The 22,730-nt window shown below is 41.2% G+C and overlaps 2 protein-coding genes across 2 annotated transcripts; one reads left to right on the top strand and one right to left on the bottom strand.

Annotated features, from left to right (window-relative positions):
• Positions 1–609: 609 nt before the first annotated feature.
• Positions 610–18,022, top strand: inpp5l (inositol polyphosphate-5-phosphatase L). Its single transcript, XM_083912707.1, has 16 exons — positions 610–1,072; positions 5,094–5,135; positions 5,532–5,632; positions 6,103–6,190; positions 9,014–9,077; positions 9,636–9,739; positions 10,003–10,055; positions 11,277–11,396; positions 11,713–11,797; positions 11,896–11,991; positions 12,077–12,151; positions 12,473–12,546; positions 12,630–12,741; positions 14,387–14,455; positions 14,543–14,602; positions 16,089–18,022. The coding sequence occupies exons 1-15, from the start codon at positions 1,013–1,015 to the stop codon at positions 14,582–14,584; spliced, it is 1,185 nt and encodes a 394-aa protein (XP_083768833.1). The 5' UTR covers positions 610–1,012; the 3' UTR covers positions 14,585–14,602; positions 16,089–18,022.
• A 1,915-nt stretch (positions 18,023–19,937) lies between these two features.
• On the bottom strand, positions 19,938–21,811 carry nkx6.3 (NK6 homeobox 3; the record flags this gene model as incomplete). The annotated part of the gene is made up of 3 exons (XM_083911960.1): positions 19,938–20,266; positions 20,513–20,682; positions 21,397–21,811. The coding sequence occupies 3 exons, from the start codon at positions 21,809–21,811 to the stop codon at positions 20,036–20,038; spliced, it is 816 nt and encodes a 271-aa protein (XP_083768086.1). The 3' UTR covers positions 19,938–20,035.
• Between the last annotated feature and the right edge of the window lie 919 nt (positions 21,812–22,730).

Raw genomic sequence — 22,730 nt, forward strand, 5'->3', positions numbered from 1 at the left:
TATGCAAAGGTAATAGCAGTGATTAGTGATGAGCACACACCTAAGGCAAAGTCACAAATGAAGATAAACCCCCTCTTGTTATATACGTTTGAGGCTTTTCTGGTTGTAAAATAGGGAGACCAATAAAAGCAAACACACACTGTCCTGAGTGAAAGGATGGTTCATTGAAAGAAAATTTTCACAGAAAGAAAATGACTAACTTCCTGTTGAGACTGCACAGAATGAGCCCGTGGTATGTTGAATGGCGAGTTGGGCCCTTATAGGTATTTTCTTTAAGTCGTCTGGTAGTGAAGTTACACTTTACATTATATGCCTACATGGTATACAAGTTTATTACAAATATAACAAACAGAATAATATACAACATGGGTTAAGGTTAGGGACTTAAAAGTAGTAGATATTTTGCAATGCATGCCACACAGACAGGTTTGTATGGCAATCAAATATTATAGGATTATCTTTAGAAGTTACACACGTTGGAGTGACGGTCACGACGTCGGCTCAGCTGTGATAAAGTCAACACAATGAAGACTAAGTCTACCTCTCGCAGTAAATGGGCGGAGGCGGAGCCCCGGAGTTCACAACTCACCGCTGCTTGGTCCGGTTATCTGCGCGTTTGACAAGGCGGCGGCAGCAGATGCGCCGTCCATGCTGGTTTAAGTCTGCTAAGCAGCTACTAGTCCAATTAAGCGAGAGGAGGCGGAAATCCACCGCATGTAGGATATTCAACTAAACTTACTGCTCCTTGGCACGACGATGGATATGAGCGCCGCTCCGGCATACGGTGACGACCTAATGACGACAGCCCGCCATAACCAAGCAAGTTGGTCCAGAAGCGACTCTGTATCATCTGTGGGATGCTGTGTGTAGAGTTGGCGGTAGTAGTCGCGATTTGGGCTCACACACACATTAAGCCTTTATAAGCTCCTGAAGAGTATCCGTTGGAGGCCTGCACGCGCGTCATTCTGCAAGGAGTTTCCTCGAGACCAGTGTTTGGAGGTGGCTCTTCAACATGGAAACGTTCACTGATGTGCTGCTGGTCACCGCAAATGTCGGGTCACTCTTTGACAATGTAAGTAGAGCGGTAAGAGTTACATTAAAAGTGCACCAGACTGCAGTGCCGCCAGAGGATTATATAGGACCTACTTAATGTTGTTAGGCTGATATAGAAATAAGGAGTCGAGAGGAAGCAGGATGTAAGTTTTACTAGCATACATCTTTGATAGGATGTAACAAATGTTGCTAACCTTTTTGTTACTTTTATTGTAGTTCATGTGTGGGTTTTTTTTTGTAGCCTATCCAATAAGCAACGTTGTCGAGTTGCTCAGTCGTGTTTTCTTTTATCGGCTGTCAGTGACGCGCTCAATAGTATTCATCCGCTGTTGTTGTTGTTGATTAAGACTGATTCATTAGAAAGAAGAGCCACGAGACAAAGTTGATCTCTTACCCTGGATGCGTACGTTTTGAACGTCACACGTGACCTATAAGAGGATGGTGTTACACTGAAATCTGTGAGCCGTCAGACGTGAAACTGACGGCTCAGCCATGACAAATTGTCTTATTGTTCACCCAAAACCCTACAGGTGGGCGAGACAACTTATTTGAACTGTCATCTTTTCATCACTTTTCATCTGAAAAAATTTTCATCTTAATGTAACATGATGTGCTTTAATAACTTAATGTAACTTAATGTTTAAAATGATGACTTCATTTAGCAAGGGTTCTCATCATTGATAGCCTATAACATGTTATTACTACAGCACGTTTTAAAGTTTAGAGGGAAAAGAAGAGGTCAAGATTTAGAATTAACTGATTCAATTAATTCGTTTTTTAAAAAAGTTATATTTTATATTAACCTTTTTCTTCATATGCATCTGATCCATTTTTTTGGTGTAACAGTGAACCTCAGGTGTTGACCACATTTTGTGTTGTGGACTAATCATGTGTTTGTGTTCATTTGTTATATTCCCCCGGACATGCTTGACATTTCATGTCTTCCAGATCCTCTAAGTAGGTAGTATGAGACCCACCTCTCAGTTTTTACATCAATTAGTCCTATGTTGACCCTCTCCAGGTGTGCCCCAGAATCATCACGACAACTGGCAACTGTAGGCCGGCTATGTACAATCCCTGTTTAACATTACTGATTGTGACGTCCGTACAGGGAGGGTCTGTGTTACTTAATAGTCAGTTTATAGCATCCTTATCACACCATAGGCATTTACATCACCGGCTCCAGTGGTATCACTATATTTCTATAATATCTAAATTAGAGTTCAAAGCCTAATCAAAAATATTTGTATCTTTAACAGAAGGTAAAGAAACAACAGTAAGACCACTTTATTACTGTCAGGGATAAAGGAGATTAGAGTGTATTTTGAGTACTCTAAAGAGTGGTTTTCAGTGTTCGCCTGTGCAGGGCTGACAAAACTTTTTAGACTTTGCAGGGAGGAGGGTTTCTTACAGTCATGGAAATTTGGCTCAGGAGCATGTTTCCGGTTGCCAGATCTGGCTCTGATGAAAACATGTTAGATCCCATTGTGGGAGATATGTAAACAGATGACTATCTTCCCCGGGGGGACTTGAGCTTTTCTACTGACTTAGGCCCCCCTAATTCTATAAACAAACCTAAATGTTCACCCAGCCTTTGGGATAAGAGCAAGACCTTAAGCACATCTCAGGATAAATCCTATTGCTTTTACAGTACTGGGGCTAACAATGTCCCGTCAGAGCAGTTTAGCCAGTGAGGCATTCAACTCTGACTGCTACTCTGTGCCACCAGTAACATTCATCCTGGAGATTATGTCCATTGTTTCGTCTGAGCTTGCGTAATGGCTATACATGGACTTGGTTGCATTGAATAGATGTTACCGTCACGCAAACTTTCCCTATATACAAATTATAATATGTAGTTGGAACACATTATTACCAAAGTCACATTTCCAGCCAGGTTTCATTATCAGACATCTTGGAACAACAAAGCATTAACCACAATGCTGAATTCATTAAAGTCAACAGTTTCTTTGGATCAATGCGGCCTCGGAAGCTCTCTTAGGATCCTTCTTGTTCAACGTGCCCCGTCTTGTTTCCTGACTCAGTGCTACTTGTTTGCCACTGAAGGGAAAAACATAGTATCTTGTGGTTGGATTGTAGAGTATTATAGAAAGAAGCATTTTATTGAATTGCTTTGCTCTTGTTGTTAAATTGTAGCCTGGAAACCAGATGAATTTGCCAAACTCGTGTCATTTTCAACTATTCTGGCAGATAGGTCTGGCCCCTCTCCCATACAGAAAGATTTTGGTGTACGGACCATTCATAACCATTTATCTCATGTCGGGCGGGTTTCGGACGATGACTGATGGCGTCACTGCCCATTCTGAAGGTCCATTGCTCACAAAACTCCATATTCTGTTACTGTAATACCTATTTCTCACATAAAATGTATACAGAAACGCATTTAAGTGTACTATTTAGCTGTAATTTGAGAAAGTGTGTGACCCAGCCGGTATTGTTTTTCACGCTCATATTGTGACCCAGCCGCTGTTGTTTTTCACGCTCATATTGTGACCCAGCCGCTGTTGTTTTTCACGCTCACTTCTCTACCCTTAAAATTGAAAATGAACTGCGAGGGCCCTGGCTAGTTATATTGCACACACAGGCCCAGAGTACACACACATGCACCACCAGGACCCATTCGCATGCATTACTCGAGAGGTGACAAAGTAATGGGGCTGCCACATAGTCACTGCGCCGAGCAGTCAGGGGTTCTGTGCCTCGCTCAAAGGCAACTCAGCAGTGCTGAAGAAGCTACCAGTCCACACTCTGCACTTTAGTAAGAGCGGGACTTGAACTTGTCCCTGCCGCTCCTTTAATAAAACTTACCATCAGGGATGATGTGTGGACGGTGAAAGGTGCAGCTACACTTGAATGAGACTACATGCTGGAACACAACCATTGGAACAAACAGGATAGTATTTCCAGACAATAGTTATTGTTTGTTTTAACCCGGTCAGAGTTAATAATTGCTAGATGAACTATACCTCTTGAACCTTGATATTACAGTTAAGAATGAATCAGGGTCGGTGGATAGAGCTTGGGTTCAGTAGTGCATTCAAACTGTGTTTCTCGGCAGAATGATGTGACTGCCATGCAAATAGATTATGCAAAGCCATTTCTCCGCTGGTATGAAAGCACCTGGTGTCGTAGAAGATTGTACATTACCATGTAACAGGAAAAATCTGAAGTTGATAAAAAAGGATAAATTCAGTCATTTTTCAGTTTACAGCTACACTAAGGAACACGGTGCAGCTTTAAAACGGGCAGTGTAAGCAATAAATAAAAACAATAAATAATAAATAAATGGAACTCTACCTGTAGGTTCAAACAGGGAAGGGTTCACTAAGTAAGCCCGACCTTGTTTGACAGTTTGGCTTGTGTGAGGTTTTTCCGCATGTTTTCCTCATACATGTTTAACAAGATAACCAGCTGTCAAGTGACCATGAAATATAAAACTCACTGCCAGGGATGATGTGTGGACCGTGGCCAGATTGTGGGAGGTGCAGCCACACTTGAATGAGACTACATCCTGGAACACACAACCAATAGACCAATATACCTACAGGATAATATTCCCAGACAGTCTTTATTATTTGAACCTGTTCAGAGTTTATTATAGTTCCGAGTATTTACTTTCTGCGATTAATGACTTCCTGATTTCCATTTGACCTGCTCGTCAGTTAGCTGGAAAAGTAATTCTAAAGCCAGATGCTATGATTAGTTTTTTGTTGTAAATTAATAAATACATTATTTTTTATATCTAAATTATAGGGAAAGCATTTTATGAAAGATTAGGACTGACTAATTTTTTGTGAATATTTTTGTGTAAGCAAGTGATTAAATGAGATTAAAGCTTTAAAGATTGATATACACCACTTTTAAGGCATCTACCCATGAACTGCTATCACCCGCTAAAGATCACCGGTCCTTCCCTAAAAATAGACAAAAATGGGTCATGGTGGGTCTCTAAAGGTGAGACCATTTTTTCAGAAACGATTGCATGCCTTTTGATGATTTCTCTTTTTGTCATTTGATAGGTGGGTGAGATTCAAAATGAATGGTTACAAGAATTGTATAAGGTAAGTTTGGGGCTCCTGGATCGTTCATTAATAGTTCACAATTTTAAACATTTAGTACTTCCACTCATCACTGGCAGTCATTTTGTGAATAGGCTGGTTCAGTTTAGGCAAATGAAAACTATATTATAGTCTTCTGGCCCACTTTTGTAGGCTTCTGGCATCCTTACATTAGTGACACCCCAACACACGACAGCTCCATGTTCCTCTGCAAACTGGACACTGTGCATCAGCTGATACTTAGCTGATGCCACACCGGAAATTCAGTCACGGAGACACTCCACATGACCCCTAATGGATAGTTCACTTAATCCTCTAGCGTGTTGGCCCCCTTCACTCCTCATTACTCTGTAATGTAAAACCTGTGGACTAAGACCTGTTTGTGTTGTTTTGTTACAGACTATCCACAGCCACAAGCCGCAGTTCATCGCCCTGCACTTCCAGGAGGTGGGAGGGAAGGACTACATGGTCAACATGGGCCATGCTGAAAACTTCTTTAGGTAGGACTAATGTGCCACTGATCATCCATTTTGCTCAGTACAATCACGTTAGTCCTTCACCATGTTTCTGATATTATCACAAGAAACAAAAAAAAGTCTGGTCTCTTTATTTTAATTCTACTTGCTTTCCAATAGCTCCGCAAGTAACAGCTATTGATTTATCTGTCTGACTATTCCCCCTTTCATTCATTAATTGCTTGATCTATAAAATATTTGTAACATAGCTTATTTCGTCAAACATTCCCAAACCTAAATGTATGCAGTTTACAACCGCAGAAGATTAAGAAAACCAACAGACTAGATTCAGCCTCTCAAATATCAGGCTTTGGCAGTTAGACAATAATTCAAAATCCTCGGCAATTAGTTTTTTTGTTCGACTAATCAGTTAATCGACTTATCTCTTCAGCTGTACATCAAAGGGAACAAAGTTTTTCGATCTATGGCCTAAAAGATAGCTCTGTTGTTTCCAGGAGCATTGAGTCCAGTGAGGAAATGAAAGACTTTGACAGGGTCTGCATCTATGTGGACAACCAGTTCCAAGCTGAAGACAGCTTCACGGTAAGAAACACAAAAGTCTCAATCAGAGTAGTTCACATGTGCCTCCACTAGATGGGGTCCTTCTCCATGTTAGTGCTCAGAGGTAGTTGGAGGTGTTGGATGCACTCTGCTGATGCTGATGAGTGAAAAGAAGGAGCAGGTGGACAGTCAACACTTTAGCAAAGCCAGTTTGCAGCCCCCCAGTGGAGCATTTGTACATGTCTTTAGTTTATTTGAGTATGTATATTATTAGACTATATATATATCTATATATATGTATATAGATATATATATATATTTTTGTAAAATGAAATTGTGCTCATAAACCGTCTTACCACAAAGCACATCAGACCCTAAAAAAAAATATTTCATTTAAATAATAAAGAAATTAAATAATATAAGTTGTTGTGGTTGCTGTTGTTTTTTAGAATAAGTAGGCTATCATGGGGCGTTTTGATCAATTAAAGAATGTTCTCTGTCTAATGTTTCATTCCTGAAGAAGGTAAAAGAAACCAGATCAAAGCTTAAACTTTGCAGTAAATGTGCAGATTTGTTAAATTTGTTTTAAATATGATTTGTTGTTGAAAACCACAGTCTTATGAAGGTTACAGATCTCCAAAATGGATGTAACAAAGACAGAGGAGAAGTCAGCTTCATTACCCATGCCACTACCTGCATCTCTCATCGTCGTCTATTATTTGAGTCGGAGCTGGTGCTCTTCAGTGCAGCACGCTGCTTCATGGCCTCAGATCCAGTCTCCACACCTGTCGTGAAAGCCATCTCTTGCTTCTGACTTCTTCTTTTAGTGACGTCACACAGCACAAGCAAGTTTTGAGTGTGTTTGGAGTTATAATAAACTCGTAATGGGTCTGGCATTAGTTTGTCTGAAATGCTGCCCTGGTTGAGAGTAACACCTCCCGGGGTTGAGAGAAGTGGCTGAGTATTTCTTAAACTATTAACCCTTACTCCTCCCATGTAGTACCCCCACACTGGACGTCTGACAGTAGGGGTCAATGGCTGCATCTGTGGACTGAAGGTGTGTGAAGTAAAATGGAGAAAGTCAATGGCCAGGTGTGGGGGAGACGGGCCAAAGTCAATACATTTAACTCTAGATTAAAACTATTGATCCCAGCCCATTTGTGCACGATAAATAAAGTGTGTGGGGTGGAAGACAGCTGGGACTAAGTTTCCCCTGCGCTCAAGTGTTCGCACCCTCCACTGTTTGCCCCGAGAGGGTTGCAGCCCCCCCCCCCCAACACACACACACACTCCTCCTAATGCCTCATTCTCATTTCGTCGGTGCCACCTGCATTGATTTTCAATTTGTTTCCCCCTGGCTTCGAATCATCAGTTATACGGCCAAGAGAGAGTTTGGGGGGTTCTCCTTTCAGACGGGCTGCAGGAGCAGAGGGGGCAGACTTGCTTGCATTCCCAGTACAAATGGTGTTTTGATAAAAAATCACTTGTAAGTCAATATTTTTTTATTAAACTGTGCACAAACCTGATTGATGAAGATAGGTGTTTGGCAGAGTATGTGGAGGAGTGTGTGTGTGTGTGTGTGTGTGTGTGTGTGTGTGTGTGTGTGTGTGTGTGTGTGTGTGTGTGTGTGTGTGTGTGTGTGTGTGTGTGTGTGTGTGTGTGTGTGTGTGTGTGTGTGTGTGTGTGTGTGTGTGTGTGTGTGTGTGTGTGTGTGTGTGTGTGTGTGTGTGTGTGTGTGTGTGTGTGTGTGTGTGTGTGTGTGTGTGTGAACATGACATTGTCACTGATTCAACATAGACCAAGCCAAATTTATTTTTCTAATTTTCTTTATATATATTATTATAAATTTCACTTTTCCTGAGCTGATTATCAGGTAGGTCTATTCTATAACTTGCTTTTAAGAAACATTCTTGATTCAGCATTTAGTTTTAGTATTAAGTTAAGAACCCTATCAGATTTGGTCAAATAACTCTGAGTCGAAACCTAGTTCGGACAAGTTGACCACTAATTGCCGTTCACTGGAGCCGACCACGGGGACACTTCGGGGGTTGCACAGCGGTCCGTCACGCCCCGAGCCTTCTGAGCGCTGGCTGATTTTTCTTTGGCCCCCAGTCACAGTGGCAGCGTTGGCAGACAGCAGGCCTACTGCTTAATACCTTTTAAATTGTTTTAATTTTCTGTCTTTATTGATCTCACAGGGCATGATTAATCAGATCAGTGGAGCAGGCAGTTAGTACATTAAAAATTGTCAGCCCCATGTCAGGGATGATTGGGTGCTGAAGTGTGTGTATGGCTGGGGTGGGGGGGCGGGGGCAGCATTTGTTGTGCAGTTATGTGCTCACTGTGAACGTCTCTATTCTTTAAACTTTCATGTGTCTTTGGGAGAGTAACAATATACTGTGTTGCACTCGATCGTTCAATACGGGGCTCGCAATTCAGCTCACATGATGGGGAAATGAACAATTCAATTCATCATCTCAAGAGGTTGAGTTGAGATCATGAGGTTGATGTTTTATTTTCATTGTGGACCGCTGTTGTGAAACCACCCTAAATGGATCAGACACAGCTCGAGCATTCCATCTAAAAAAAATGTTTCATAAAGTTTTAATGTTAATTTTAAAAATGGCAATACATAAGGTACATTTTTAAAGCACCTTTACTGGACTTAATGTAGCTTCTTCATGTGTTCTTTGCAGCAAATGTCTGAAACAAAAGGTGTTTGCAACAACATTAAAAAGTATAATTTCAGTACGATTTTATTTTTTGGATCTTGGGATGTTTATGGTTAACCTGAGACCAATTTTACATATTATTACTTTTTTCGCAAGCATTAACCCTTCTGTCCTTTATTCCCTCTCTCCAAAGGCGTTGGGGAGCATGTACTTCATCCACAAGACACTGAAAAACATCCATCAGTATGATTTTAATGGTAAAAACTTTATACCTCATTCATTACATTTGTATAGATTGTTATCATGTCATTAGTTGTCAGCTGTGTGTATTAATATTGCTTTTTCCTTGACAAAAAAAGAGATACTTTTAGGTCTCAACATAAACCACTCCTCTTGCATCCTCTGCATTCAACATTGCATAGAGTGAGAGCAATGTTGCATGTGATTGGCAAGATTCTTGTTAATATCAGGCATTTCTCTGTGTGTAATGGCAGTTTGATGGCCCACCCTTCCTGGCCAGATATTTGCAAAGAACCTGAAGTGGAGCTGTTATTTTCCTGCTGCATAGTCCAGTCACGTTAGGCGTGAAAAAGCTCCTCAGAAAAGCTTATGGAAGAACCATAAACATCCTGCAGCTGCCACTTGCTGTTTGGCCCAAACCGATTGTTGTTCACCAAACACAGTCTAATGGCTCGCTTATAGATCCTCTCATCACGTATGCCGCTCTGATGAGGTTAACACCAGTTTATTGATTCCTGTTTGCATGTTTTCTCACTCTTTTACATGTCATGCCTACTCCCCCCCTCCCCTCGCAGTTAAGGATTTTAAAGCGGTGTCAGGACAGAAGAAGCATGTTGGCTCTCTGGACAGGGTCGCCACAGTGGAGAAAGAAAAATTCCCAAAGAATTTCTGGCCTGATGTGAGTATGTATGCATGAGTGTGCATCTACACTTGCCTACATTTCTGTGTGTGTGTGTGTGTGTGCAGATATGGGGAGGGGTACGTGAGGGCCAAAGGGAGATGTTAGGACAGATGAGTCTACTGGGGCTGTAGGGGCTGTCTGCCCACACTGACAGGGAGATGAGACAAATTATGTGAAAGAATCAATAGTTATCAGTTTGGCTCTTTAAAGACATGGCTCACTGCTGTTTAGTGACTCACTCTAATTTGTCTCTGTTGCAGTTCAAGTGGTCCAGAAAGGGCTTCATGAGGACCCGTTGGATCATACACAACCAGTAAGCACTAACTTCACTTCACTTCACTTTTGGTTGTTTGTTGACTTGTGTGAAATACAGGTGTTGGGGGAAAAACACTGTTGTGATAATCTAGCACTCTGGTGAGCATGTAGGTTGCCTTGCTCAAACAGCTTTGAAAGTCAGTGTGTTCATCTGTTTTGGGCCCATGATACGTATAAAAACAAAGAAACCCTGGCTTGATAACGTAGCTGTCAAAGAAGTAATCTGTCATCAAACAAAGGACAGTCGGTTTCTCTTTCTGTTTACAATCTCCTAGGAGGGCTTGGTAAAAATACTGTATCTCAATACTAGTGCTGATACTTATAGATATATATATACTTTTTTCAAGCGGCAATACTGAAACATGAAGCCAACACAGAAGTGTCTAAAACTGAAGTTCCTCGAATCGCCACTTGAGGCTGGCTCCAAAAGCAACACTATTCCCATAGAGCCCCATGTTAAAATGCACAACTTTACAGCAGAAAAAAAACTGTTCAGTTTGGTACAAACAAAAAACGGTATTGTTCCCTGTAATTAATTCCCCTGTTCATGAAACAAGTACAGTGTGTGAATTCTTATATAACTCACCTGTTTGAATAGGCATATAACAGATCGGCCACGCCCTATAATTAATTTAGTCTGGCGACTGAACTGTCTTGAAAATAATCCGCTATTTTACACATAACCAATTTAGCATGGTTCCCTGTCGACGCAGACCATATACTAAACATTTTTATGTAATAACAGTAGCAAAGAATATCTATTTATAATGTATGTTTTGAAACCACTGAATTGAAGTAAATAAAGCTAAGTATGAACAGTCACACTGGCATGAACAGCTGCCTGTGTTTTCTGGCAACTGTAGTCACTATTTGCTCTGCCCTGTTGTCACCTGGGGATAATAACAAAAGGAGCGCACAATCTGTGTGCCACAAGATCATGCTGTGAGTCAAATCAGCTCCTTTTGTTGGATGCACATTAATTGTTTTCCAGTGACAACCAAAGAAAAGGAGTGAACGCTCAGCACAAAAGACAAATGTGCTTGTTTGTGGACTCAGCATTAGCACGAGTGCGCCCGCTGATAAGAAAGCTTCTCATAAGTGACACCCATGTTGGCTTGTCAGGCTTTGGCGTTATCAAATCGTTTCCTGTTTGCTTTCTCCACCTGCCACAAATCACCATACTTTGTCTGTGTGTGTGTTTTGTGTGTGTTCTTCGCAGAGGTCTGGACCTGGTCAATGTGCACCTCTTCCACGATGCCTCCAACCTCATTGCCTGCAACTCCAGTCCCTCTATTTACTCAGCCAACCGCAAAAACGCTCTCAGATATGTCATCAACAGGTCTGATTTCAAGCTGCACACAAGTTCTGAAAACATGACTGTGAAATGTACAAAATTACAGCAAACACCAAAAAACGAAAAACAACAATCATTTAAGAATCCTTGTCTGACTCGATGACCTCTATTGATGGAGAATATCCACAGTCTTGCCCAATATCATCATATAAACAGAATATTTTTTTTGAACTCTTTACACTTTTTAAATGGACTATTCTGAAAATATTGTCATATTCATGTGAATTTGTACACACTCACGCAAGGTAAGGTTTTAGACCCAAACATCTGTGTGATTCCTGACAGCACCATTCCCTTCCAGAATATCAGACAGTGGCTACACTCCGCTGCCTTTCCTCCTGTTTGGAGATTTCAACTTCCGTCTTGACACACTTAGTCTGGTTCAGGTATGTAATAACTTTTATCCTGATGAGGTGGTGATGACGTGTACCAGCCTGGCATTTTTGACATAAACACTTCCTTGTGTTTGTGTTTCTGTGAGCAGCATCTGTCCACTTCGGCAGATGTGCAGACAGTGAAGAAGGATAGCAGTAATGAAGTGGAGAAGATCATCTGCGAAGAAAAAGACAATGACCACCAGGTGATTAAAACCTGTTTCATTAAGACAACTGACATTTTAATTGCCAGTGATGCTTTCACTTCACCTGCTTTCATTTCACCCGCAGGTGCTGCTCCACATTGAGGAGAAGCTGTTCACCTACCTGCACCAGGCGGTTTTCAGGGAGGACAACGGCAGAGCAGTGAGAATCAACTTTCACCTAAACTGATCCCGTGCTACACCATGGCCTCAGAGAAACTCTGTGCTGTAACAATAACTTAGTTAGAACCGGCTGCTTAGCAACAATCTGACATGTCTCCACAGATTATTAGATTAGACCCCATCAGCGGAAATACAGTAATATGAATGACAGTAGAGCAAATACAAAATCTGGGAGGTAAATGAAACTGTGATAACAACAGGGTTTTCACCCATGCTTCAGTTGTACTCACTCACTTCAGGCTTGTTTGGAATGTGTTGAGATTTCCTCTGGCGCTAATCAGTAATGGCCTGTATCCCTCAGCTTTTGAAGTTTGATAAAGAAGTCGCAGCCTTTCGTGATGTTATTAGGGAAGAGGACATCAAGTTTCCACCCAGGTAACTAAGCTGAATGCTGCAGTCTTTATACTGTGTATGAACTCCCACCTCTGTTAAATACTCTCTCCGCCTCTCTCTTTCAGCTACCCCTACAGTGAAGAGTACACTAAACCGATCCAGTACATGAACACTCGCTGTCCTGCATGGTGTGATCGTATCCTCATGTCACACACCGCCCAAGAATTCATCCACAGGGTCAGTCGATGCTGAATTTAAAGCCAGAATTCATAACTTTCTGCATGTTATCTGTCTTTGTACTTGCACACAGTGCAGAATATATTCTCTGTTTTATATATACACAGTTTCAAAATTACAACTTTTTAATCGGTTAGTTGTCATCAGATAAGGCTAAGTGGCTGGTGCACCTTTCTAACCCCATAATTCAAACAATATTTACATTCTCACATGACTAGAGAGTTTATAACAACATTAGTGTCTTCATCATAAAAGCTAACCAAGGATGGTATTATTAGTTAGTGCATTACCTGTTCAAATGAGGTCAAGAGTCAACATCTTCAAATCTATGGTAGTTGCTGTTGCTAAGCTTCCCATTCTTGCACGGCACATTATGATAAAGGTGCAGGTTTACAACTTATTGATTGCCAGCTGCAGTCTTAATCAGGTGTAACTAGCTAGCTGATTAAGCTAACAATAGCTTCATGAGTCAGTTGGAAATGCTGTCTCTGACTTTTTAATGTTTCCAGTGTTTTAAACTATGCACTTTTGGCCACGTACATACCATATATACTGTGTGAGACTAGACTGAGCCCAGGGAAAAAGTCAGCATCCTCATGAGTTGATGATCTACTTAGAAGAAGTCGAAAAACAGTATTGTTGTACACTGTATAATGACTCTGGTTTGAACCATCTCTTGGCCTTGTCATCATGATAATAGTTTTAATAATAATATTGATGAAATGATATGTATCACACCTTTTAAAAACAGAAGTTTACAAAGTGCTTTGACAGACAAAGCAAATAGAAAGCTATGCACATACACGTATATACAACAAACTGAGATTAAACGATAGGAAGCCTTTAAAGGAGCACTGTGTCAGTTTTACTCCCATCTTGTAGTAAAATTGAATATTGCATTTAAGCGAAGAGTGCTCACTAGCGCCTGGCTTTTGCACACGGGCAACTTGGTTGCAACTGTGGTAGGCGCTACCTGCCAAGAAGCTATTTCCACTTTTTTGGTGACGAGGATTCCTTCTCCTGTGGTGTGGCAAAAGTATCATGCATTATGAACAAAAGTGCAGTGCAGGCTTTCAAATTTGCCTTGCTGAGCTCCTTCTCCAGGCTTCCACAGTCACACTGGCGCTGAGCCAAAAGCTGTTTAGCCTTACCGGTACTCCGTAGGCCTAGTTCTTTATGTCCCTTTCGGGCGTTCATAGTTTTTATAGACCAGAAGGACATGGATGACAGATAAGAAATGATTCGCTGAGGATGATTAGTCAGATTGTTGGCAGAGGTAATTGTACACCAATGAGGACTTATTTATGAATGAAGACGTTGATTTGTGGTAATAAATTACTTAAGACGCTACACAGTGTCCCTTTTAAAGAAACAGTAGAATGGCAAAAGAATAACTAAGAGGGTAAAAGGACAATAAAAAAGGCGACCACATAAAGACAAGTCTATAAAATGTGTTTTAAGAAGTGATTTAAAAGAAGTCACTGATTCAGCAAACCTTATCTCCTCATATTATCATGTAATTGAGCATTAATAACCCTCAACCGCACAGATGACATAAAATTGCCACATCTGAATTAAGATAAGTTATAGATGTAATGCTGCATTTTATTTCCTTTTGTTACTAAAAACTCATTCATCTTTCCAGGGAGATGACGGTGAGAAGAGTGTTGTTTACAACACAGTGGGTCCTAATGTCTGTATGGGAGACCACAAGGTAACAGTTGAGGTAGCATGTATGTTATGCAGGCAAACAAACTAGCCATGGAGACTGGAGAGTGACTCTGGCGTGTTTTTCTTGTAGCCGGTTTTCCTGTTCTTCTCACTGAAGACAAATGACCATTGACTCGGATCCTTCTCAATGGTAAGAAGATGTGCCAGTGAGTGTGTTTCTATACTGTACTGTGTGTGTGTGTGTGTGTGTGTGTGTGTGTGTGTGTGTGTGTGTGTGTGTGTGTGTGTGTGTGTGTGTGTGTGTGTGTGTGTGTGTGTGTGTGTGTGTGTGTGTGTGTGTGTGTGTGTGTGTGTGTGTGTGTGTGTGTGTGTGTGTGTGTGTGTGTGTGTGTGTGTGTGTGTGTGTGTGTGTGTGTGTGTGTGTGTGTGTGTGTGTGTGTGTGTGTGTTGATTCCAAATGGGGAGGGAATTCAGTGTGTGAGAGCGATCACAGTAATCTTGCTCAGGTCCCCAGAGAGCCGTAACCCAGGCTGGCCCACTGGAGCTGGGGTATGAACTAAGATGAAGTGCCTTGCGGGACACAGGCGCTCCTTTGTGTCCAGCGTAGTAGGACCACAGGCGATCAGCACCTTTCACTGATCTATGTCCATTGAATCCTCTCCACTGTCACTGTGGCTACACACCAAGTGCATTGCTGGCCCGCTTTTCATTAATTACCATCTGGATGGTCGGCCAGAGACACATGCATTGTGCTGGACAGCGTATTGGCATTTTTACGGCCATGATTTTGTTTTGCTGCCATTTAAATGTATTTTTTTCAGGGATTGACTGCTTTTTCATGAGAGTCCTTCTTCAGAGGGCTGCAAAATAATGAGTCCAAGCAATGAAGGGAGTTAGAAGATGCTGCAGCCAGTTTGCTTTTCCTTTTCTGTTTGACATTTGACAAGCTACGTTTTATGTGTGTGTTTTCTGATGGCATGGAGACACACAGCCATCCAATATTGGTTTTCTGCCTTGTCTCTTGCGTACAGAGACGATCCCCAAATTCTTTGCATTTTCAAGTTGAGGAACATTTTTCTTAAAATTTCCCAAGTGCTTTCCCAAGTTGTTTTAGTCCTGCAACTGCAAACTCTGATTCAATGCAGACTAGCTAAATGTAGATTGCTAGCTCAGAGGTTGTCGGTTGCCCTAGCAAAGGGATTTTGAGAACGTAATGCGTTGGATGTCAGACTTGATCCCAGCACTGTTCTTCTGTTGATGCTTTAATGTTCACATTACTTTTCCAATACTGTCTGTCTGGATGTATACTGTATTCACCATCTGTCTGAAATGCTCTGTAGTAGCTCCTGTCTTTTTTAGCCCCCCCAAAAAAAGTCCAATCTGCCAGTTTTTTCAGGTCTTCCGCAACTACGCTCTCGGTGTCTGTGCACTGTCAACACAGCCGGGGAATGACTGTAAAGGCACTATCTACCTACATATAATAGGGTAGAATCCCTGTTAGCAAGATACTGCGTCCCCACACACTGTATTCTGCACCTGCACTGTGTTCTACTTGGAGAGGAAAAAGGAACTATCACACTTGTGGAACAGAGTCCCACAACTGTTCTCATTCCTTTGTTTTTGTTTTTGGTCGCTACATGATGTGTGATCTGTTTCTTTGTGTGTGTCTGTTGCAGGTCTGTAACCACACCATCCTCACAGCTCGCACAGTATCAGTACCACCTGCATGGTAATCAAGGTAATCCGTATGATGGTTACCTGGCACAAACCCACCCATCAGCCAGCAGCGGGGTCTCAACACAGGTTGCCCCCGCTGTAATAATACCCCGTCCTCACATATGACTGTCTCACTGCCACATACTGTGGAGCGCAGCACGAGTTTCATGATCACAGATTTATCAGCAGCTGTTATGGATTTTAGTTTTTCAGATTCTCCACTCACTCTCAAATCATAAGTCCCAGAGCCTGAAAGCTTAGCGTCTTTGAGGATGTTCCTGCAATCCCTGCCTGCAGCCCAGGAGATCAAGACTGCAGTGCCGACTGTGGACCAGCCCCTTTTTTACATGCACGTGTATGCAAAACATTTTTACCTTTTTTTTTCCTGATTGTAGTTGTTGCATTAAAAAGGTGTGAGACAAACCCCAGCCAAGTCATCACAAATGTACTCATTACTTATTGGCCCTAAATCATTTATTAAATCTCTCCAGTCAGTACGATAGCCCACTTTGCAGCATTCGAACTGAATAGCTTCCACTCAGTAGGTTTTAAATTAGCCAATCAGAATCCAGTATGGTGAAACTGATGTAAATAACTTTTAGTTGAACATTATAAACAACATTATTATATACAATTATTATGAGCCGCTAATAATGATGAAAATAGAAAAATACCGGATCTTTAATTTTTAGTTGAGGTGGAAATATAAGTATAAGTTTCTTACTATCACTGTAAGCCGGATTATACACCACAGAGAAACACAGTTGAGGAATGTTGTTAGCTCAGTTTCCTGTTGACATGTTAGTTTTCATCGATGAAGGACCGGTTACTGACATGTTTTTCATACTTGTAGCTTTCCCAGCGGCTTTAACTATGTCTCGTGTCTCATCATCACATAACAAAATCACACCCGGACCTGATTTTGACGATTGTGTAATATGTTAAAATGTCACTAGACAGTGGACAAAAGTTCAATAACATTTTAGAGCCACAACAAACCAACTACAGCAGTTTACGAATGCCGCTGTAGGAGCTGAATGTATTAATATAACAGCAGCAGAGTGTTGAATGTCAAGTAACATTATTTTGCTGTTTTTCTTATATACCAACTGTACATCAATACCAAGTGCTTTATTCCACAAGCTATAACTCAGCAGTTCTCAACTTTTTTCGATTTAAGCCGTCCTCACTCAGAAAGTTTTCTTTACAGTTTGTCTGTGCAGAAATCTTCTCCACCCTGTTCTGGTTGGCATCGACCTTATTTCATTGCCAAAAGATTAATAATGTAGGCCTCAAATGTTTACTTCTAACTGTAAGCATGGCTTCACTTGATCTTCACAAAATCCTGTATATATACAGTATATACACACACGTGTGCATCCACACAACTCACTGTCTGGGTTTGGATTGATTTGTCTTATTTTGTTTTTGTTGATCCATATTCTCATACTGTAGCACCAGAACTGTATAATATTTTTGATGTGTGAATTATGTTTTTATTTGGCATTAATGATAACTAATTGAAACAATTAAAAATATGTTTATGGTTCGTTACTTACATCTGTCCTTTAATCCTTTGAAATTTGAGTGTTTTGTGAAAATGACTGTCTTATGCAACTCATACATAAATACTTTTCATGCATAAATTCAGAGAATCATATCAAGTTTGGACTGCCAGTCATGTTTGTACAGACTAAAGCCTTGGCATAACAAGATGCGTAATGAATCAGTGACAGAAATGTTTGTGTAGATTGAACAGTTTTAAAGTGATAAACGTAGCAGTTCACTGATGATCAGTAATGGGAGTAGGGTTCCTTATAAGGGCAGTATTACCTTTAGATTAACTCTGGTCAAACACTACATCATTGTTACATTACACTTTGTAAATAAAATATTCCCCTTATAAATGTTCTGCATTGTAATTTATTTGCTTTACCAGCACTGCATATGCAATCTAACACGTCAGGATTTTTAGACTGACAGCTTAGGGCTTTTGTGGAGTGACCATATTCATCGCTGAGTTTATATGAGTCACAACACTTTGGGGCAATGCTACATTAAAGACGTGATCCTCTACATTGGTGTTGTTTCCCGCGTGTAGCTGATAAACCTGAATGGTTGGGTAAGTCCTACTGTGTGGCACACCTTTCAGAAAATAAGATGTGGATCTTGGCAGGGGTGTACTACAATGAATAAATTAAATGATTCATTTCTATTATTGCATTTTAACAAGACGAATGCAAAGTCTCCCTATGCTTTGAAGTGAAGAACTGACAGATTGGAGAAATATAGATTAAAGCCATACATTAACTTACGCTGTGTTATACATTAATTTTCCATAGAATTCATTCTGGAGGTGAGCTGTGCTTATTTTGTGGCAGAAGAAAAACTGCATCTTAAACCTGCCCTCTAAAGCTGGAATAGGCTGCTATTTAGGACATTTTGTCTAGATGGAAAGTCTTCAAAAGGTCGGCAAATCAAGAGACAGATTCTAAACTTAATTGCATTTCTTCTTTTTTTGGGGGGTTGATTCAGTGGTCAGACAGCAGCAGGTTGGAGGGAGACTAAAAGATGGATTGCTTTCGGAAAATTCATAAAGCACAAAGATTGTAGGTACTCAATCATTTTTAAATATTTGTATAGCTCCTGTATAGACTTGATCAACATTCACATGACAGAATTGGCGATGAATGATACGCTGGTGTATTTAATTATCTTTGATGCGAACTATCAAATCTGAATTGTCTTTGACAGAATCATCTGGCCCGACGTCTGAACCATGCGGAGGCTAAATGCACTGAGCCTAAATGGTGAATGAGCTGCTCTGTTGGTATTGATTTGGTGTTGACATGGGTTGTGGGGGTCATTGTCCTCAATTAAGCCGGACCACACTGGTAAATCACACAAGATTTGACCTTTAACCTTTGCACCTCTCTCTTTAGCGTTTGCCTTTTTGCTTGCACTTTTAGTTTTGTCACTTGATAGCAAATACACTGTGGGAAATTAAAACATATATTGCTCATGCTTGATAAAAAATTCACAATAATGAATTGTGCAGCATTGTTGATCATTTTTTTTTATTTACAATTTATTTCAAAAGCTAGTAGACAATAATGGAAAACAAAGCTGTCAACATGTAATTAATTTAACCAACTTCAAGTCAACACTAAATATAAGCATTTAGCATAATTATAAGTTATACGTACGGGAAATTATAATAAATGACACATATGCGAGCGAAGCCCAGTTTAGCCTTGGGTTCATCAGCACAGAAGCCCATATCCCACATAATGCCCGATGAGGTGTCCGTTATTGGGAGTTAATGTCCTCCCTAACTTCCATTTATTCCTGATAATGAACACCTCGTCACTGTGTCTCATTTACTGTAGTGTCTGTGGGTGTTAAATAGTCTATTGTTTAAAAGCAAATTCCCTAGAAATACTTCCACACTGAGAATGGAAACGGTTTGCACATACATTGGGTTTATCCATGGATTAATACAGCAGCTTCAACTGTTCAAAGGAGAACACATACATCATTTTAGGTTACTCTCTTTTTTATTTAGTATCACCAATAGCATCATGCATTTTTAAATGTCATTTTCATAGATGTTTGTACAAAATGTTGTGTAGGACGTAACTCCACCGCATACCAGTGTAACATTAAACAGGCCAGTGATACAACAGTAACTTATAAAAGTAAACGTCTTTTTTCAGCTTCATTTTTACAGCCTGCTTCTCTATTGAACCTTTGACGACCACAAATGACCTCTTCTGAACATGCGCAGATGCTTAAACTTTGTATTTAAAACGAATTATTTTTATTACAACATGCAGGTCTGCTGAGAAGCGCGCGCGTGTGTGTGTGTGTGTGTGTGTGCGTGCCTGTGTGTTTTGCAGGAAGTTTTTCAGACGTGGTGCGGCCCGAGGCGCAGGACGGAGAAAGCTCTGCGGTGTTTGCGTAGCAGCAGTCGGATCTTATCGTCGTCGGAGTCGGGGTCCAGAGGCCTGTTGTACTCCTCATCCTCCACCTCGTTCTCCGAGGCCTCGCCGCCTTGACCCGCGAGGCTGGTCTGCGTGGAGCTCGGCTCTAAGGCGCTCTTCTTCCTCCACTTGGTGCGTCTGTTCTGAAACCACACCTAAACACAACACACGTGAGTGACGTAGAGAGGCTACTGCACCTCACCTTTCAAAGGTTTGTACTCAAAAACATCATTGGTAGGGTCAAAAATAGAGGAATATATATATATATCTATATATATATAGATATAGATATATATATAGACATAAAAAATCGTTGGAATAACATGTTATACGTTGTAAGGCACCTCACACAAAAGCATAATTCCAAAAGCTTTAAGGTAGAAGTGTGCTGTTGTCTTTACCTTGACTTGGGACTCAGTCATGCCCAGAGAATAAGCCAGCCTCGCTCTCTCAGGCCCGGCCAGGTACTTGGTCTGCTCGAATGTTTTCTCCAGTGCAAATATCTGATGTCCACTAAATGTTGGTCTGGTGTGTTTCTTCCTGCCCGACATCTCCCCCAGAGGACCACTAACTGAAAAGGATAATTGCATACTTCATTTAAAATATAAAAATAAAAACAGTGCTGGGTTTCTTTTTAGAGTCTTACACTGGATGTACATTCACCCACTGGAATACTTTGAGGATTGAATATTTTTCTCGGATAAAGCCAGAAAAGTGTTTGAGTTCCTGCTGTTTCATAATTAGAAACACTGATGTTGAATCATATCCATCCTTTAATCACAAAGTCACTTTGAATATGAATACTGGTAGAAGAAGTTTAATATGGCCATTAATCCAAACAGATTAATAATCTTTGTCTTTGTCTACATATATGATATGAGGGACATCTTTTGATTGGATGTTTGAAATGCCACATATATTCATCAACCCCTGTGAGTCCTTGCATTTGTATTTTCTTGATTATTCCCTTAGAAATATAATAATATTTAAAATATGGGTAAAATATTGAATAATAATGAAATAATATTAATCTAAGCGTTATTCCAAACTAAAGCTTTTGGTCAAATCACCTACAGTATACATACTACTTGATGCGTCTGAGTTATTGAAGTGAGTACATATTATGTATCTTTTCTGATTAGAGTGCATTTGTCTTCTTTAGTGAAGACAAAGGACACTCACTAAAAGGTAACACGTCTTGTTGAGTCCTCAGAGACAGACACGGGGGAGTTGTAATGTGTTGATGAGCTGGGTGATGAGTCCGTGCTGCAGTACTGAGACTCACTGTTGGTGCACTGCTGCCTCCCTCCTCTCCAGTCACAGCTGCTCTCCGCCCAGCAGCTCATACTGCGACCCTTTATGGGACACTCGGCGTTGGGCTTTGAGAAGCCGCCCAGGGACGAGTTGTAGTCTCGGTTATAGTACATGGACGTGCTGGTGACGGAGGGGCTGAACCCCCCCATTGTGGAGTATCCGGACAGCAGGGTGGTGGTGCCCGTGGAGCCCATCCCCATCATGGAGCGGCTCAGGATGTCGCTGATGCCGTGAGGCGTCCCCGCCTGCAGCTGGCTGTTCAGGCCCGGGTTGAGCTTGTAGAAAGAGTTGGGCACTGAGTACTGGCACACTGGTGCCTTGAGTTCCGAGGGGAATTGGTTCAGGCTGTTGTTGAACAGGAAAGACCCCTGGATGTTTGGATCCATGGGAAGTACTGTAACTCTGTCTCCAGGTCTCAGTAACACATCCAATAAGATCCAGGCAGGAAAAGAGCTCTGACGGGCCCACGAGTTCTCTCACCCACAGGCCGATGTCTTGGATCTGGGATCACACCCACCGTCCCCAGATATTCTAATAATTAAGAGTCAATTTTAACAAAGTCCCTGGTGTTCGCCAAAGTTGCTACCGCATCAAGAAAAAAGCCGATAAACTCTTCACTCTCGCCCTTCACCTCTTCTCAGCCACAGTGTGGTCTGTGATAATCCCATATCTGACGTTTGAAGTGAGCCCTCTGGACACAGATTTCAGTGTTCTCCTAAAGACACATGCCTCCTGCCGGCTCTCTGCTCAGAAGTCATAAATAAGCAGTATGTGGAAATGGAGTGGCACCTTGATAAAGATAGGCCACATTAGAATGCAGCCTGGGATTGGCCTGGGTCTCACAGCTTTAATGCCTCTCTATTGGCTCCTCGCTGAGAGCCAAGCCTTTTATTGGAAGGCAGCAGATTAATAGTGTTTTGAACAGGTGGAGTGGGAACGAGTTGATTTTTTGATGGCCTGCCATGTCTGACCAAGTGTGGTGGAGCAGAGGCAGCTGAGCCTGGAGTACAGAGAGGAAGAGGAGAAGAAGGGCTGCTCTGTTTCCTGGATTATTACTGGAGAAATGTAGTTTTGAAACAAAATATTATATTTTTTTATTGTACATAACATAACCAGGACCCAAATGAGACACAGTCTGCATTCATGCACCATGTTAACTAATCGTATATCTCAGTTTCTGATTATTACAGGCATACATCCATACATCATGAGTGTGTTTCTCCTACTATTCCATGCTTTAAATGTATAAAAGGCAAAGATATTCAAGATATCAAATCTGAATCTGGAGCTTCATATTACCTCATT

The sequence above is a fragment of the Echiichthys vipera genome (genome assembly GCF_963691815.1).
Source record: "Echiichthys vipera genome assembly, chromosome: 4".
Taxonomy (NCBI): domain Eukaryota; kingdom Metazoa; phylum Chordata; class Actinopteri; order Perciformes; family Trachinidae; genus Echiichthys; species Echiichthys vipera.